Source organism: Manis javanica, chromosome 1, assembly GCF_040802235.1.
Source record: "Manis javanica isolate MJ-LG chromosome 1, MJ_LKY, whole genome shotgun sequence".
In the NCBI taxonomy this organism is placed as follows: domain Eukaryota; kingdom Metazoa; phylum Chordata; class Mammalia; order Pholidota; family Manidae; genus Manis; species Manis javanica.
Genome location: NC_133156.1, coordinates 99207707 through 99225837, shown reverse-complemented (window position 1 = coordinate 99225837; position 18131 = coordinate 99207707). Strand labels below are relative to the sequence as shown.

Sequence of the window (18131 nt, the reverse complement as noted above, 5' to 3'; positions counted from 1 at the left end):
CTAGTATGCTCAGGAAATTCTGTGCTGATGGTTTTCTCAACATAGTTGCATGAGAGGAATAGTTTTATAAGTGTATTCTATGAATGTTATTTGCATGTGGAACTAGATAGCATTAGTTTGATGGAAGGATAAATTTTAGTGTTTTTTTAAGAATGAAAATTCAAATGATGACACATTCAAATGTGCATATTATATTGAGTGAATGATTTGTAAATGCCTTTATTCCAGAACTATACAGTAATCTTTCAGGAAATGTTTGCGTATTTTGTAGATGCTTATGTGAAAGTGTTTTTACTCTACTAGGAAATATTAATTTGGCATATGCTTTGTGCTCTTTATTGTGCAGGAAAAATGATTTCTAACTTTTGTTGTGTCATAGGCATCAGTGGGATTAACCTTGTTTTGACATTAGCACCGAGTGTTGAACTCTGACTAAACCCTTATTTTCTAATTCAGTCTTTCATTGTTATTATTGATGGTAGTATGTGCTTTTACTTAGGAAGGTTAGCTTTGAGGCAGAGGTCATCTTTTGGATTTATTTTTGGAAAACTGTGGAGGGTATTTGCTTTGAGAAGTTGGCATCATATGACATTGTGGTGTAGGTGCTGTGAAATGAATGATGTTTATGGCAAGGACAGTGGGGACCTGGCCCCTAAGCTGACAGCAGGACAAAAGGAGGGAGATTTTTCTGCTTTTCTCAGCTCCCCTTAGCCTCTCTGTTGAGGCACTAGATGGTATTGCTCTGCCATGGGGCACATGAGTAAGTTCACCAGGGGTTTTATATTTCAGGGTGTAAAGCATAGTGTTTAGTATCTTAACAAATCAAGAATCAATTATCTGGGAGAATAAGCAGAAGGTCTTTTTATGTCTAGGATAAATTAGTTTAAACACTAAAACCAGGCCTTGTGTATTAAAACAGCGCTTGGAAGCAATGAAGTATATTTTTAAAATGCATTTGACATCATATACTGAAATGAAATTAATAAATGAAATTCATATTTTAGGGGAACAATGGTGGCTTTTAGGTGAGATTCCAATGTATTACTAATTCATATGTAAATGCAGTTGATTCTGATAGAATCACAGGGAAAAATGTCAAACATCTGGTTAAAAGCATGTTACTTAATTATTATGTTTGGAAATTCAGGCCACTTCTCTCTATTCTAATTTTTTCTGAAAGATGTTGGTCAGACATATTGTTAAGACTATAGGATGGTTGGTGATGGTGGTAATTGTCTCAGGAGATAATTAAAAGGACAATTACAGCAAAGATAGTTCAAATTGGTATTTCTTGAGACTCTATCTAGCCCCTCCCTGCTGAACACATACCTTTTAATTACTATTTAACTTCACTAGGCTGTATCGTCTTAAGCACCCAGGAACTCTGAATTCTATTTCTATTACCACACAACAGAATTTGAAACAATAAAAAACACCCCAAACCCCCCAGAACAGCTTCCTCCCATGAAATAACATGTAACGTAAACCAATTTCAGCTGTCCCCAAAGCAGTGTAACCCTGTGAGGTTTAGCAGTTAATGTTTTCCCAACAGCTAACAATCCTTCCCCCACCCGCCACTTCTTTAAAAAACAAAACAGCTTTTTTGAAGTATAATTGGCATACAATAAACTGTATTTAATTTACAGTATATAATTCAATAAATGTTAGCATATGTTTATACCATACCTGTGGAACCACCACCACAATCAAGGTAATGCAATACCATCTCCCTGCAAGTTTACTCTTAACTGATCTGTAATCACTGCCTCCACCTCAGAATGCTCAATCAGACAATGATTAATACCTTCTATACCCAAAGATTACTTTGCATTTTATAAAATTTTAAATAAGTGGGATAATACTGTTTGTACTTTTTTTTGGTCTCATTTCGTTCACTCAGCATAATTATTTTTAGATTCATCTATATTATAAAATGTTAAGAGTTTGTTGATTTTTACTGCTAAATACTATCCTATTGAATGGATATACCATAGTTTTGATTACCCATGCACTTGCTGGTGAACAGTTGGGTTGCTTACAGTTTTTGGCCATTATACATAAGGCTGTTATACCTAATTGGTAAATTGTCTCTCAGCTTGTGGCTTGTGTTTTCAGTCTCTTTACAGCATCTATGAGAGCAAAAGTTTTTCATTTTGATGAAATATAATTTACCAGTTCTTTAAATAGTTATGCTTTTGCTGGTGCATCTAAGCCATCTTTGCCAAATCCAGGGTCTCAAAGGTTTTCTCCTATGTTTTTTTTTCCAGAATATTTACAATTTTAGATTTTTACGTTAGGTCTATGATTCATTTTGAGTTAATTTTGTATATAGGGTGAAATATGGATCAAAGTTCATGTTCTTGCATGTAAGTACCTAATTGTTCTAGTACCATTTATTGAACAAGCTATCCATCCTTCACTGAACTGCTTCGTACCTCTGTTGAAAAATCAATTGGCCAAGTATGTGTGTGTCTATTTACAGACTTTCTATTGTGTTTCATTGACTTATTTGTCTTTACATCAATATGCTATTTTGATTATTGTAGCTTTTTAATAAGTTTAGATACCAGATAATGTTAGTCTGCCAACTTTGTTTTTTTTTTTTTTCATAGTTGTCTTGGCTATTCTAGTTTCTTTAATTTTAAAATCAGTTTGTCAGTTTCTGCAAAAAAAACTTAGTGGGATTTTTATTGAAATTGCATCAAATCAATAGATCAATTTGAGAAGCTGTGAAGACTTTTCTAGTGGTTATAATGAAATTCTAGTCCTAGAGATGAATTAAGGGGAATAACATGTGAGTTGATACAGTGTAGAGAGATTGGGATGGAATCGTCCCCCAAGATGTACTGACAGAGAAAACGGCTGACCCAGCCAGGGGAGATTGAGTTGAGGAAATGAATGACTGTAAATGAGCAAGTTCTTGTTCAGAAAAATCCCGTCAGAGCAGCCTCAGAGAAGTAGTTGGGTGGGTGGTCCTGGGAACAGCTCAGGTAATGGTTTCAAGCTGACATCAGAGGGAACAAGCCATATTTCTTCTGGATGGAACTGCATGGGGAGCTCAGGCTTCACATATCCAAGGAGGAGCAGAGGACGAAGAGTGTGATCAGGCACAGTTCACATCCAGAACCTCATGTGTTCCTGCCTGGTAGAGGAGAGGGCCACAAGGCCTGGGAGGCCGTGGTGCAGGGAACGCGGAGAGGATTGTCATCATTGTGTATGATTGCTGCAGTGACTGGTGGCCTAGAATAAAGGTTCTCCACCAGGATTGATTTTGTCCTCTAAGGGAACATTTGACATTTAGAGACATTTTTGATTATCACTACTACTGGGGTTGGGTTTCATCTAGTGGGTGGAGGACAGGGATGCCACAGAACATCCTACAACATACAGGAGCACCCCTACCCCCAGCAAAGACTTATTTACCCAAAATGTCAGGAGTGCCAAAGTTGGGGACCCCTGGTCTAGAGGAGAAGGACCAGAAAAGAGGGTGAAATGCCAGAGCAGAGCTGACTGACTGCTCCGATGCCTTATGTCTGCGTTGCCTCTAGGAGAAACAGGGTTCTGTGTTGTGACTGGGAAGTTACCCTGGATGAGCAGGAATTAGTTTGTGGAGGGCTTTGGACATTGTTCCAGGTGACACCTGATAATATTGTCTAAGTCTAGTTTAACACAAGCATGTCTTGGCAAAATAAATGTAAGAAATGTGGAGCTGAGTTAATTCACTTAAGAAGAAAATACTTGTTTGGATGTGGCACTGCCCACAGATGATTTTATCAATTGGGATACTTTTGATTGCAAGTAATAGAAAACCTAACTCAAAGTGGCTGAATAGAGGAAACTCTCAGCTCCTATAACTAAAAGATCTCGGCCTTTTTCAGGAGTTGATCTAGAGGTTCAGTGTTGACAGAAGGACTCAACTTCTCCTTCATACCTCTGCAGGCTTCCTTCCTAGCTCATCGATGGCTGCGATTTTTAGGGTTAGTCATTTTTTTCTTTTTCATTCTCATCAGGAGAGGATTTTCTTCCCCTACCCTTATGGGTTTCTTCTTGATGGGGACATCTTAAATTATGTTTTCACCCTTGAATATCATAATATTTATAGCATTCCTCTCATTAGCTTAGATCATTGCTATCCAGTGTGGTAGCCACTAGCCACATTTGACTGTTGAGCTCTTGAAATGTAGCTGGTCCGAAGTGAGATATGGGGAAAAAAGTGAAATGCCTAATTAATAATTTGTATATGGATTACATATTGAAATGACAGGATTTGGGGATATATTGGGTTGGAATACAAATACATTATTAAAATTACTTTCACCTATTTATTTAAAAGTGTTTTAAGGGTGACTACTAGAAAGTTTTAAATTATATAAGTGGCTCCAAGTTGTATTTCTGGTGGACAGGACTGGCCTAGACCATTCAAAAGTCCCTGGGAATGGGGTAGAGTCTATCCCACCTAAACCACATGGCTGATATACATATAGGAGAGAGATGGAATGGATGTTGGGCAAGCAATAAAAAATGAACACAATGTGGTGGGAATGTAAATTAGTTCAACCATTGTGGAAAGCAATATGGAGGTTCCTCAAAAAACTAAAAATAGAAATACCATTTGACCCAGCAATTCCATTCCTAGGAATTTACCCAAAGGAAACAAGGTCTGATTCAAAAAGACACATGCACCCCTATGTTTATTGCAGCACTATTTATAATAGCCAAGACATGGAAGCAACCTTACTGTCCAATAGTAGATGAATGTATAAAGAAGATGTGATACATAGACAAAATGGAATATTATTCAGTCATAAGAAGAAAACAAAACCTACCATTTGCAACAACATGGATGGAGCTAGAGGGTATTATGCTCAGTGAAATAAGCCAGGCAGAGAAAGACAAGTAACCAAATGATTTCACTCATTTGTGGAGTATAACAACAAAACAAAAACTGAAGGAACAAAACAGCAGCAGACTCACAGACTCCAAGAAGGGGCTAGTGTTTACCAAAGGGAAGGGGGTGGGGAGAGAGGGGTGGGGAGGGAGGGATAAGGGGATTAAGGGGCATTACGATTAGCACACATAATGTAGGCAGGGGCACGGGGAAGACAGTATAACCCAGAGAAGACAAGTAGTGACTCTATAGCACCTTACTATGCTGATGGAGAGTGACTGCAGTGGCGTGGGGGGGGGGAATTGATAATATGGGTGAATGTAATAACCACAGTATTGTTCACATGAAACCTTCATAAGATTGTATGTTAATGATACCTTAACTTAAAAAAAATGAACACAGTTGTAAGTGTCATAAGCAAAGAAAGGAATATTTGTTTATAGGCTGCTGTTTTACCAAAGTAAATGGCTGGAAATACTACTGTTACCACTAATAAAAGCTAATCATTTTTTCTTAAATATATTTTTGAGAATTATAAAATTAATATAGTGTTTATAGTAGCTAGTGAAGCAGCACAAAGATTCACTAGGAGAGTAAATGATTCCTATCCCTTCCAAGCCCCGTCTCCACTCACAAGTCTGGGCAGCCATTGCTCATCTGGTCTGTGTCCACCCCTTGCTTCATGTACCCGAGTGCCTTCCTGAATGGTGTTCTGTTCAGTGGCTGCTCTCTTCCAAATGAGATTACAGCACTCCTTCCTCAATTTGCTTTTCTCACCTTATCAATCTGCCAAGTCCGTATCTACAGATTTATTCCATTCTTTTTAGTAGTTACAGAATGTTCTCTATTACAGGTATATCACATTTCATTTAACTGTTTTCCCATTGGTGGGCATTGGTGTTATTTTCAGTCCTCCCTCTTCCTCTACCCCACAACAGACAATGCTGCAATGAACGTCTTTGTACCTATATCCTTACATACTGGTCCTTTTTTTTCCCTATAGGATAGATTCCCAGAAGTGGAATTGCTTGGTCAAACGGTATGTGTGTTTTTAATTTTACTAGATATTACTAGATTATTTTTCCCCAAAAGAGTAGCCGTTCATGTTTGCACGTACGGGGATCCATTTCCTACATCCTCACCAGCACTGAATGCCTCCACTCCTTTTAATTCTTGCCAGCCCAATCTCTGATCATTACTTTAATTTACCTTCTCTTCACTACTACTGATGTTGAGTATATTTTCATATGTTTATTATCCACTCAAATTTCTCTTTTCTGCATTTCATATTCATTCCCACTTCCCATTTTTCTATTTGATAGTACTTTTCTTTCACAATTCCTGGGCGCTATTGTGTTTTAGAAATGTTAATCCTTAGTTATATTTGAAACTACATCTTTACAGTTCTTGTCTCTGTGTATGATGTATATTGCCAAATGAAAGTTGTTAATTATTATTTAAGCAAATATGTCTGTTTTCTTTATTGCTGCTGAGTTGTTTTGCTCAGGGTTATGTCATCCATCCCAATGTCATACAAATATTCTCTTAAATTTTCTTCCCAATTTTTTAAGACATTCAAATCTTACTCCAGTTTTAGGTTTGTGCATGATATAAGGTAGGATTCTATCATTCTTTTTTCCCCTAGATGGATAACCAGTATCTTAAATCCTAGTTATTACTAGAACCTTTATTTTTCATGGGATTGTAATGTTACACTTGTCACCTGTAAAGATGACATATATATTTGGATCTATTTCTGGGTGCTCTATTCTGGCACCTATTTCTGTGCCAACACCATTCTGTTTTAAATGCCGTGGCTTTCTAGTGGGTTGTAATGTCTGGTAAGTTCTCTTTCATTGGTCTATTCTTACTTTTCATGGTTCTCTTAGGCACTTATTTATTTACTTTTTCATGCTGTTTTGGTTAAATTAAATTTTAAAACTTAAAGGTTAGGGAGCTTTATCTTAAATGTTTTGAATATAAAAAGTAATATATTAATATATAACAAATGGAAACAAAAAATAAACATATCTCAATTTGGGGATCTCTTTACTTAATATTACAGTTAGAAATATTTACTAATAGTCTAAGGGTTACTTCTTCTGTGAATTTTAATTCTTTAAGTGTGATTTTACTTTGACTCTGTGATAATTGAACAATTACCCCAAGATGCAAAACTGGGGACACAGGCATGACATAGTTTAATCTATCAAAAAATTAGATTATCACATTAAATCTAAAGTGATTAAAGTATTCAATAACTATAACCCTATAAACAACTTGTATGTTTGTTTATATACCAAACTATAAAGTATGCCTGTACCTCGATTGGTTCAGGGTGTGTAAATATGTGAACAATGAACTGTAACAATGTGTAAAATAAACTGTGTAATTTGCTGTCTTTAATGATTTGATTCTTTTAAAACTTTATGTTGACTTAAAGTGTCACACTTATAATTTTGGGTAAAGTTGTCTAATATTTAAGCTTTTGGCAATTCTTTAAATGATTATTAATGTGATATTAACTAATTGTATTCACTGACATTCTTAATTGCTCTGGAAATTTTAGTTTTTATAATATTAAGGTAATAAATACTTTTGTATTTTTCTAAAGGCACTTAAAATTTTGAAGGTAAACAATACAACTCCCTGCTATTGAAAATAATAGTAATATTGTGTTGCATAATAGTAGTCTTATAAATGAACAGATACACAAACACATGTGAAGTCTGTATTTTGCCTGTGAAAGTAAAGGGACTCTATATTCTCCCCATGTTTACTTGGTTAATTAGAAAACAAAACGTTAGTTCTACAGCAAAAAAAACATAGTGAAATAATTAATGTATTGTGATTATTATTGAATGGTATACTTGGAAAAAATACAATTATGTTTTAAAAAATGAGATTCTGAGTACTTTCAATGGTATTATAGATTAGTGTGGCAGTTTTTTGTATTTTATTAATATTTTAATAAATATTAAAGATAGTAATTTAGAAAAGGGGGAAATTAATTTAAATTATTCACATCAAGATCAAAAAAGACTTAGTGGAGTTAATTTTAAACTTTCTATGTGAACTTACAGTCTTTATTAAGTCAAAACCAAATATAATTGCTCTGTTTAAATTGGTTACCTTTGACTTCCATTCAGTATTCACATGAAACCATCCAGTAGACACTCTATGTACCCCAATTTTGGTCTCTAATATTACTTTCCACTAGTAGCATCAGTACACTTCTCGGAATATAACTTGATGCCATGACTGGGATAGGGAAAATTTCATTGGTTTTGGAACAGGTTGGTTTGTTTTTTGTGTTTTTTTTTTTTTTGCTTAAGAGCAGGGGTGCCTTCATTAGTGTTTGGAGGTGGAACTATAACAGACAGTTGAACCAAACTGAGGGAACTTCTGCTGACCAATAGTGGAAATGTAAGTGACAGAGGAAATGGTAATTAGAAGCCATCTCACAAGTTGAGCCTACCAAAAGCCAGGAGTAGATCATATTATATCTAAGGTGAGAAATGATATGAACTGTGCTGAATAAAAGGTGTATCATGTTTACAAATAAGCTGTGTTTTGATCAACCCAAATTATGTTTCCTGAACTCAGGTTTTAATCATCATCAAAACTGAAAAAGTTGATAAACATAAATATAAAAAGATGTAATTAGAATATATTTTAAATATGATTATGCACATATGTTAATTCTCCATTGTTAAACCTAAAGTGAAATTGATTTTGAATACAGGCTATGACAGGCACTTGAAAACACAGTAGAAAACAGTAAGAGTATCGTAAGATTAATAGTAAAAGTTTTTTTTTTAAATTTTTTCACATATTTAAGCTGTTCATTTGCTCCAGGACTGCCTAATTCCTGAAGACTTTGGAAGCGAGATTTATTGAAATTAGGATAGAGAATTCTGTCTTTATAAAACAAATAAACATAAACAGTAATTGGTGACCAGGGTTTGGAGTGACTATTGGAGTCCACAGGCAATAAACAGAGTATCTTATTCTTGAAGCCAGGAAATACTCTAGTTTATGAGGTGTACCAACCAACATATTCAAAAAGCCTCTATGATTCAAGGACTCAATGTGATAAACTGGGACAATATGAGCACTAGAATAATTAAAACAATGCTCATACAACTTGAGGAATAAGGAGGAAAATGCCCCCCTAACTGTAACACTGGGTAAAAAGAATCATGTATGTCAATTTAAATCATTCAACTAAGGTTATGTCGACTCCTCTATCTTAAAGACAGTAAGCCAGTGATAATACTACTCTGCTGGCCAAATACAATGGTGCCTCCAATAACATTTTAGTATTATGTTCAAAGCTGTATTCCTGAGGGCCAGGGATCTCCTTCCTGGGCCTAAAGAGGTGAGGGAAACTGGAAGTACCCTTAATTCATAAGTATTCATAATCTAGATCAAAACTGAAATAAAACAACTGAATGTGATATGGTACCTTTAATAGGTGCAAGAAGGTCTTACAAATCAAGGTAAATATTTTGTATATGTTAATTACCAATTTAAGACAGGTCAAGGTTGCCTACAAATGTGACCAAGGTAAAATGTCACTTCACTTAACGTTGTTCCAATTTAACACCATTCTCTTATCCTTGTTAAAATGTTAACATCATTAAATACTATCCTCCTGTTTTAGGCACTATCTGAAATTGTCTCAGAATATCACCAGTTTTCCATTTTTATTTTGCCTTAATCCCCCACTAGAATATATTAAGCCTCCCACACATACAAGGTCAACCCAAATATTGATGAAACAAGTGCAGTGCCAGTTTGCAGCTTCTGCGTTGCTTCCATTGGGGACAGGCCTGCCCGTGGGAGAGTGTGGGAACACCAGAAGAGATGCAGTTCATGTGGTGTGAGGTCCCACCCTGTCCCTGGGCTCACCACAGAAATTATAAATCAGCTGTAATTGTGACCTAAACACTTGTGTTTTCTGCTGTGAGGTCTTCTGGCCATTAAGAAATGTGCTGAGACTGCTCCATTCATTCCAATGAAGCCACTGGGTCAACAGTCAATGACCTTTATTCTCTGTGTCTTAATGAGAAGAATAGCTGCCTCTTTGGGGAAACCTATTGTGAGCTGCTGACATGTACCACCAGCTGCGTTTAACTTCCAGGTTAAGTTCTGTGAAAGGATGACTTTTTTTAAATGACACACATTAACTTTGGCCCTAGTTATTGATCCACACAATATTTTTCTACATCTAAATTTTTAAATGTCAGTCTCCTTGAGTTTTCTGTTGTCATTTCTGCTAATATTCTAATTCTAATGAATGGGATGACTATTTGAAAACAAACAAATAAACCCGTTGGTCCCTTCTCCTAATACTGGATTTGTAAAAAGCCAGCTTACTGTCTTTTAAAGAAATAGGATTACTGAAATGTCTGAATAGAAAACTTCAAAAGTGAATCTGTCAAAATAATAGAAAGTAAAGATATTTTAAATATAATTGCAGTTGTATTCAGTGGTGGGAAAAAAAGTCAAAGCATTTCTCCTTAATGCCATCCTGAGGTGTGGAGCATTCTGTACGAATGAGCGGTGCATTCACAGGAAGGAGGGCACCTCAGCATTCTCCAATTTAGGGCAGCATATGTCCTCCAACCTCTATTTTATCTGACCAGGTCCCCACCAGATCTGTTAAAGCCCCTTCGTTTTCATCATCTTAGACTTCCAGCCATGGAGCATAAGATCGCATTTGTGGGGACTGTGTGACCGAACACATATTTTCCTTTACATGGTGCTTTCAGAAGAATCCTTTCATCTCTTAGATGGCTAGGCTCCTTGGATGTCTGAACAATGAAGAATCTGAGCGAGCTATTTCTACACGAGAACCCTGGGAGCCTAACACACTTTGAAGTGGATTGCTCCCCACTGTGGGGCCACAATGAAAAGTGAGATGTTTCATAGTCTACATTGATGTCTGCAAAGCCAGATGGCTTTGAAAAATGAGCCCAAAAGCAGTATAACTAATTAAAAGAAACGCCAGGTAGTTGAAGGCTTTCGTGCCCAATGTGAGCCTGGCATAAAGAATTGTTCTCTTGGGGTACGTTAATATTGGAGAATCGTGCTCTTGAGTCTTTAGGGGTGAACCAATGACAATTGAGACAGGTGTTGGCAGCCAGAGCCTTCAAAATGAAGGCTGAACAAAGAACAGCCAGCCGTCCGTGGGGAGAAGTGCCTTGAAAAGGAAGCAAGCTGGCCAGTGACCGAAGTGTTTTGAGGGTTGTAGGTACTTATTTGGAGGCTGTGGCTCACAAACTGCAAGGTATCTTCTCATTTTTGGCTTCTTTTGTTTGTGGTCCTATATCTGCATCCTCCTGAAACCCTGAAGGTTGCATTGCACCCTGCCTCATAGGGACTGTCACTCATCCCACTTCCCTGTAAAGTGTGAAGGAGTCTGTTGAGGATGTCGGAGCTCTCAATTTTTTTGTGCCCATATAGAAATCATCCTGTGCACATTCGCAACCCTGAGCACTGACCTTAACATGAGAACACACTCATATATTTCATGTTGTTGAGGGGGATCTAATGAAGCTTGGCCTTGTAGTTGGAGGGATTTAGAGATGTAGCAAATTGTTCTCTGGCTTCATAACCTGCCATTTGATTCTTGGGAAATGGGGTTTGGAGCAGAAGGAAGAGAAAGCTCATCTTAGGATGAGCTTTAAAAACATGTCATAGAAGAAGTAGCTGGAGCTGGGTGCAGTTGCTTTTCCCCCATCAGGAAACACTTTAATCCTGCAATGTCTGCCATATGGCAGAGGTTTCAAAACCAAATAGCCTCACTGCTGCCTTTTCTCCCTGTTGCTGTCTCCTCTCATTGACTCATCGGGTTTGGTGCTGATTTCCTCGCAGAGTCACAGGGGCGGAGGACCAGGAACCTGTGTTCAGTTGAAATAGCTAATTTCTGAAGAGCTTGTATGTATTGACCTCTCTGAACTAATGTGGAGCCTTTCAGAGAGGGAAGTAATTCAAACCTGGAGGCATTTCTATCAACTGTTCTTAGAGAATCAACTGATGGGTCTCCCTATTACTGTGGTCTGTTTTTTGAGTAATATTGTAAAACGTATGGTATCTTAATAAGTTAGGACTGATCGATCTTTTCTACAAAATAATAACTTAAGTAATACTTAAATCAATCACACAGGTGACCAAAGGAGAACTAGGAAACATAGAAGGAGAATATACATTCAAAATTAGCCCATGTTTTATCCTTTAAGAAAAGATAGTTTGAAAAGCAAAGAATGTAGTTTTCACTTGTATCTTCTGATGCATTAAATAATTTTTACTTTAGGTATTTTCAGTGTCACAGTGTCTTAGAGTTTAAGAAATGGGTAGCATTTTGTTTTACAGTAGAGACTCTTAGACCATGAAGCATTCATCATTTTTCCTGATTATTTCCATTGTAGGAAAATATAGTGGTATAAAGAAAAGTTTTCATCCATAATCTTACCATGTAGAAATAGTCCCCACAAGCAGTTAGCATATTTCTTCTTTTCAGGCTGTTACTCTAATTTTTGTTACTCAGGGTTTATTGAGTTTTGGCGTACATTTTCTTTCCAGCCAGAGAGTAGTAGTTTCTGTCGCTGACCAGTCATATATGAGCTGATTGCCCTGCTTGTCCATGAAATTTGCTGTATCGTCAAACACAAACAGCCAGGAGAACAAAGTGCTGGACTGTTTTTAATGGTCATGTATAGTTGTTCAGGGTACTGAGGCATTTCCTTATTTTCAGTAATTTGTCTTATAAAATTCCAAATGTTAACATTTTTTTCTACAGCTGTTGGAGATATTTGTTTAGGTTCAGGAAAGGTTTTGCCTTTTATGTGCAGGAAATCACTCTGAACAATACATTTTAATAGGTTCCAGTCATCAGCAAAGAGATGCTAGATTCATTTAGGGAATACAACAGATTTTCTTTGTTTTACTTTAACACTTAGGGCTTCTTACCCAAGTTGTGATTTGTGGAGCGATCTATTGACCAGGGAGGGTTTCCCAGAGTTCCTCAGGGTATATCGTTAGTGTGGCTGCATGCATGCTGTCCTGATGGAATGGTGGCTCCCCAGTGCCAGGGAGTTTGGTTCCCTGCTATATTCTCTATGCCTAGAAACATGTCCAGCCTGTAACAGTTGTTCCATACGTATTTGTAGAATTCTGCTTTGTGCGTTTAAAATCATGTGTCTCTTTTACCAATTGACATGCTCATGGACAAATCCATTAGTTGATGGAGCAATTATTGAATTCCTACATTAGATTGTCCTGACTTTTAATAAACCAATGCTAGGCTCCAAACATGATGGCAGGCGATGGGTTCCCTACTTCATATATTTGAGGCTACTGCAATTTTATTTTACTATTTGCATTTTTTTATAAAAACACATAAGAGTGCTATTCATTATCAATTAATGTTCTCATGTTTTTCCAGTCCTCTATATAAAGGAGTTTGATTTAAATTTAATACTATCCTAAATTCTAATTTATCCATTTTGGTTTTCTCTCAAGGAGAATTGAAAGGATAGGTGATGTAGGCTTCCGTTTACTGATCCAACTGGAGGAGTGCCAGAAATAGATGCCTATTCAAAGTGCATCTGCCCTCAGTCTGCTTTGAACACCCTATGTCACAGTTTAACTAGGGGGAGGGAGCAGGTAACACAGGTGAAAAAAATAGATATTAGTTATAGGAATAAAATTAAGCTATTTGCAGTTACTATTGTCATGGTTTGAATACATTTATCTGACAATCATTCATTTTGCTAAATGAGGGGGGAAAAAAAGTAACCAATGGGGCTACAACTAAAAAAGCACCATTATTTTAGCTTGTTTTGTAGTAAAAGTATAACGGCATCTGTGAGAATGATAAGCACCAAATTCATGTTAGTGGTTACCTCTGGGGGCAGAGGAAGGAACTGAGATCACAGAGGGGCCCTGGGGGTTCAGCAGTGATGATTTGACTTGTCCAGTTGAGTAGTTGATACACAGATAGGTCTTCATTATGTTATTTCCTTAGATTTTTTTTTATTGAAGCAGTAAATGATGGTGAGTGGACATGCATAGAGGTGAGATTTCCTCCAGTTCACTTTTGTCATTAAAAGGTTTACTTTCTTTACCAGTTTTTTTAGCCCTGCCATTGTCAGTGTCTTCCAGACAAATCTTGTGGCAAAAAGACCAGGAAGAAGAAAGAAAGGAGAGGTGTTAGGGAAGCAGAGAAACATGTTGAAGAGACCCTGGCAAGTAGGGTACACTTATGTGCTGAGCTTGTTGAATCATCAAAAGTGAATAATCAGATTAACCTCTGATGCATAATCATTTACTCTTCTTGCTCTCACTCAGATAATTTTCATCTATCTAAGTCTTTGGCAGCTCTGTATCTGTACAGTTCTGTCATGTGCAGAGACTTTGAGACATAGTAACCCCAATGAGCAGCATTTAACTTCTCATTATCTTGGTCATAGTGGTAGATGACCTTTGTTGGGGTCGAAGATCCTGTGGCTCCCCCTCACTCTCACCCTGGTCAACAGTGAAAATTCCTGGAACCATGCCTGGAACCTACATGGCTGGAGCCCCAGGTGTGTAAATGATGGTGGCTGAAAATCATGAGCCCTGAGAAGTACCTTGAGGCACCCATGGGATGTGGACATTAAGAGAAGGGAAGCACTGTGCCAGACCCACAGAGGGGTGTGAGGATGGGTGTGCTCGGGCCACCATACAGAAGGCCACAGACTGGGAGCCTTAAATGACAGAAACTCCTTGTCTAACAGTTTCCGAGGCTAGGGGTTCAAGATCCAGGTGGTGGCAGGGTTGATTCTTTGTGAGGACTGTGAGGGAGACTGTTCAGGTCTTTCTCCCAGCTGCTGGGGCTTGGCTGCGCCTTCGGGCATTCCCTGGCCTGGAGATGCAGCACTCCATCTCTGCCTCCATCCTCACATGGCCTTTCCCCTGTGTGCATGGCTCTTTGTGTCTGAATTTCCCCCCTTTAAAAGGGCACAGTCATACTAGGTTAGGGCCACCCTAATGACCTCATCTTAACTTGATCATCTGTAAACACCTGTCTTGCCAATAGGTTTCAGCCCCGGGCAAGTTCACTATGGATTCAGTGTGACCAAAGAAATAGTAGAACATTCTTGGGGTGAAAGGGTTATACCCAACTTTATTCCCAAAGTGGCAGTTCAATCACTAGAATCCCATCCACTCAGAGTGAGTCTGCATGCAGCAAGCTGGTCTCTGCCTCTGGGCCTCTCTACATACACAGCCATCTCAGTCTCTGTCCTCGGTGCTGCCTCTGATCCAGCCACTGCTCTGCTCTCCTGCAGCCTTGCAGCCATGCCACCGTGTTACCCAGAGCACTGGGCAGGGCTCTTTATATAGAGTCAGTAATCACATACTGCCCACATGTGTGTAGTGAGCTAGCCAACCAGGGCCAAGTGAGAATCCTGGCCACAGGAACCTTCACTTTATCTACAACACCCTATTTCCAAATAAAGTCCCATTCACAGGTATTTGGGGTTAGGACTTCAACATCTTTTGAGGGGGGGCACAATTCAACCATAATGCCCCTCCATTCTAATCCCTAGTGCTCAAACCTGGAAGGCAGGTTCCATCTGCTAGAAGGCACTGTCCAGCTGAAGCCTGTGGTGGTCTATGGAATGTCCCATCTTTTCTCACTAAATTCCCCTGTACAGGCTCCATAGCCCCGCTGACAGTGAAAAACCAGGAAAAACAGGGATTTTTCCTGTGAGAGAACAACTGAAAGGTACATTTGCCAGAGAACAAAGCCAGGAAGGAATATGAGCTGCCCCTCACTGTTTCTTTTTCCTTCTGTCCAGACTCTTCTGTACATCTCATTAGAGGAAAGACTGATCTGTGGAAATCCAGTCAATTCCACTTTAGATGATGGCAAATGAATACTGTTTCTACTACATTGTCTGAGAAATAGGTCTTTATGGATAAACTTGGAAACCTCCTCAGCTACTTAAAACATTATATCTCTGAGAATGTGGTCTGGTGTCTTAACCTTACTGTGCACCTTCAGAGCACAGCATGGTATGTTGTTGAGATGAGCTGGGGGACAGAGCTGACCAGAACTAGATAGAAGTCATGGCAGCTTTCTTCCCCCATGTCAGGGTGCTAGGGGACAGGTGCAGAGGGACACACCAAGCAAGTGCACTCCTCCCACCTGGAAAGCTGTTGCCCCACTTGGCAGTAGTGTCTCTTGGTGAATAAGGCTGGACTTCAAATTGCCTCTAGGATTCCCGAGACTGGGCTCATGCCCAGAACTGCAACCAGCTGAGACACTGGCAGAGACATCAGGCTGTATACCCAGCATCCATGATTCCCTTCTGCTTTTCTGATAAAACTGATTTTTGCCAGGGGGCTAATGTGCTCAACTAAAAGACTGTACTTACTGCCTCCTTATCTTATAGCTGGGTATAGTTATGGTATTACATTTTCATTCATGAGATCTACATAGAAGTTGCTTGAAGGGTGGACAACTGGTGGGGATCCTTTTTCTTTTGTTTTACTTCCTCCTTCCTGTGTGGAATGCATTTGTATTGGCTACAACTCCAGCAGCCATATTGGTCCCTGTGGTAAATGTGAAGCTAAAAGTAACTTGAGTCTGGTGAGTATGGTAACTACCACACCAGCCCTGAACTTCCTGCTCCTGAGCCTCACTTACATACAAAAGCAGTTAGTTATTTCATTTAAGCCATATTTGGGTTACCAATTACCTGCAGCTGTAGCTAACTGATCCAGAGACCCTCTCCATAGGAGCCTCAATCACTGCCCTTTAGAGTATATAGTATGTCAGAAAAGAAAGACTGAACCAAGAACAGTGAAGAAAAGAGAATTTCTTCCTAAGACCTAAAGAGGAACCAATCTGTTGTGCCTCAGGACTTCTCTGCCACATGGCATCTTTCATGGGAGTAGAAGAGAAGATTGTAACTGTGAGCCTTCTAACTGCTTCCTCTTTATTCAAAACAACTATATCTTAATAGTATAGATGGTGTTCAGCATTACTGTTTTCCACCAGCTAACGTTTACCGCCAGCCCCATCCCCATCTTAGCACCATTGAATAGAATGGTGAAACACTATGTTGAGTACCTTCGGTTTTTACCAATGTTTGAGAAAGTTGAATAGAAATTAGAGAAAAGAATGTGCTAATGTTAGCGATCAGAAATGTAGTTTTTACAAACTTAATGCAGCTGACAACGGAGGGATTATTTGGCTTTCTAAGAAGGACTGATACTTAGCTTCAACCAGACATGCATTGTACTTAGACTGGTGGTATGTATAGCTGATTATGCATGAAAAGAGCAAAATTAAAGGATATAGGGGGAATGGAAGTTTATCAGTAAGGGGTGTATGAGAAATATTAAGGAAGTTTGAAATTTTTTTCTCTCTCATGGAATAAAAAATTCCCTGATAATAAATATTTGACTCTTCAACATGGTTTCAGGAATATCTGAGGCAGGAAAGTAGAAAATTGCCTTTACATGCAGATTCCCTTATTTTTTAGCAACAGATTTTCTGATATAATATAGTGAATTGGGAGGAAGCAAGGATGAGTTAGCCTGCTTTAGAACTCTGCAGTGGTGGGGCTGTGAGGAAGAAGAAGCAGAGATTTGTAAAATTGTTGTGGCAGAACTAAGGTTATATGCTTGCTGTTGTGGAGAAGACCCTTTCCACCCAGCTGTGTAGGGTAAATAAGGGTTTTCCTGAAGCTTTCTTTATCTATCTTGAATTATTCATGTTCCTCTGCATCTCTGGATTCACAGCTAGCCCCTAGAGATGAACATTTTCATGGAGGTCCAGATTTAGGGGAAACATAGCTTCTTAGAACTTACTTTGTATGTAACCAGGCAAAATCATTTTCTAAGTGTCTCCTTTAAAGGCACAGTGATGTGAGGCCTTAAAAGGTATCTATGGCTTGAGGAACTTACCAGGCAATTAGCACTGTCCGTTTACACTTAGTGGAAATATACAAAATGGCATATTCTCTCACTGAGTATTTTTCCCTTATTTTATTTTTATGGGGCTCCAAATACCATGGCTTTCAAAGGTTCACCCCTAAACTCATTTCCTATTACCTTATTTCCCTGCCCGTTACTGATTTCATCAGTTGTGTATTTACTATGCTTGGTGCTTCCCAGGACTCTAATTCTTTGTGATTAGAGAGGAATTCCTGCCCTGGTTTTGGACACATGTCTTCATTTTGGA

General features: G+C 38.4%; 1 protein-coding gene across 15 annotated transcripts in view; it reads left to right on the top strand.

The window, feature by feature from the left end:
• Nucleotides 1–18131, top strand: part of MAST4 (microtubule associated serine/threonine kinase family member 4) — a 525532-nt gene that overhangs the window by 289058 nt on the left and 218343 nt on the right. For 8 of the 15 annotated variants that reach the window (XM_073235554.1, XM_037026096.2, XM_073235559.1 and 5 more), the window contains one exon: nucleotides 5892–5927. The exons of the other annotated variants lie outside the window; for them this stretch is intronic. In XM_073235554.1, the coding sequence (XP_073091655.1) occupies nucleotides 5892–5927 (36 nt within the window). The remainder of the gene's footprint in view (nucleotides 1–5891; nucleotides 5928–18131) is intronic. 15 annotated transcript variants of the gene reach the window in all.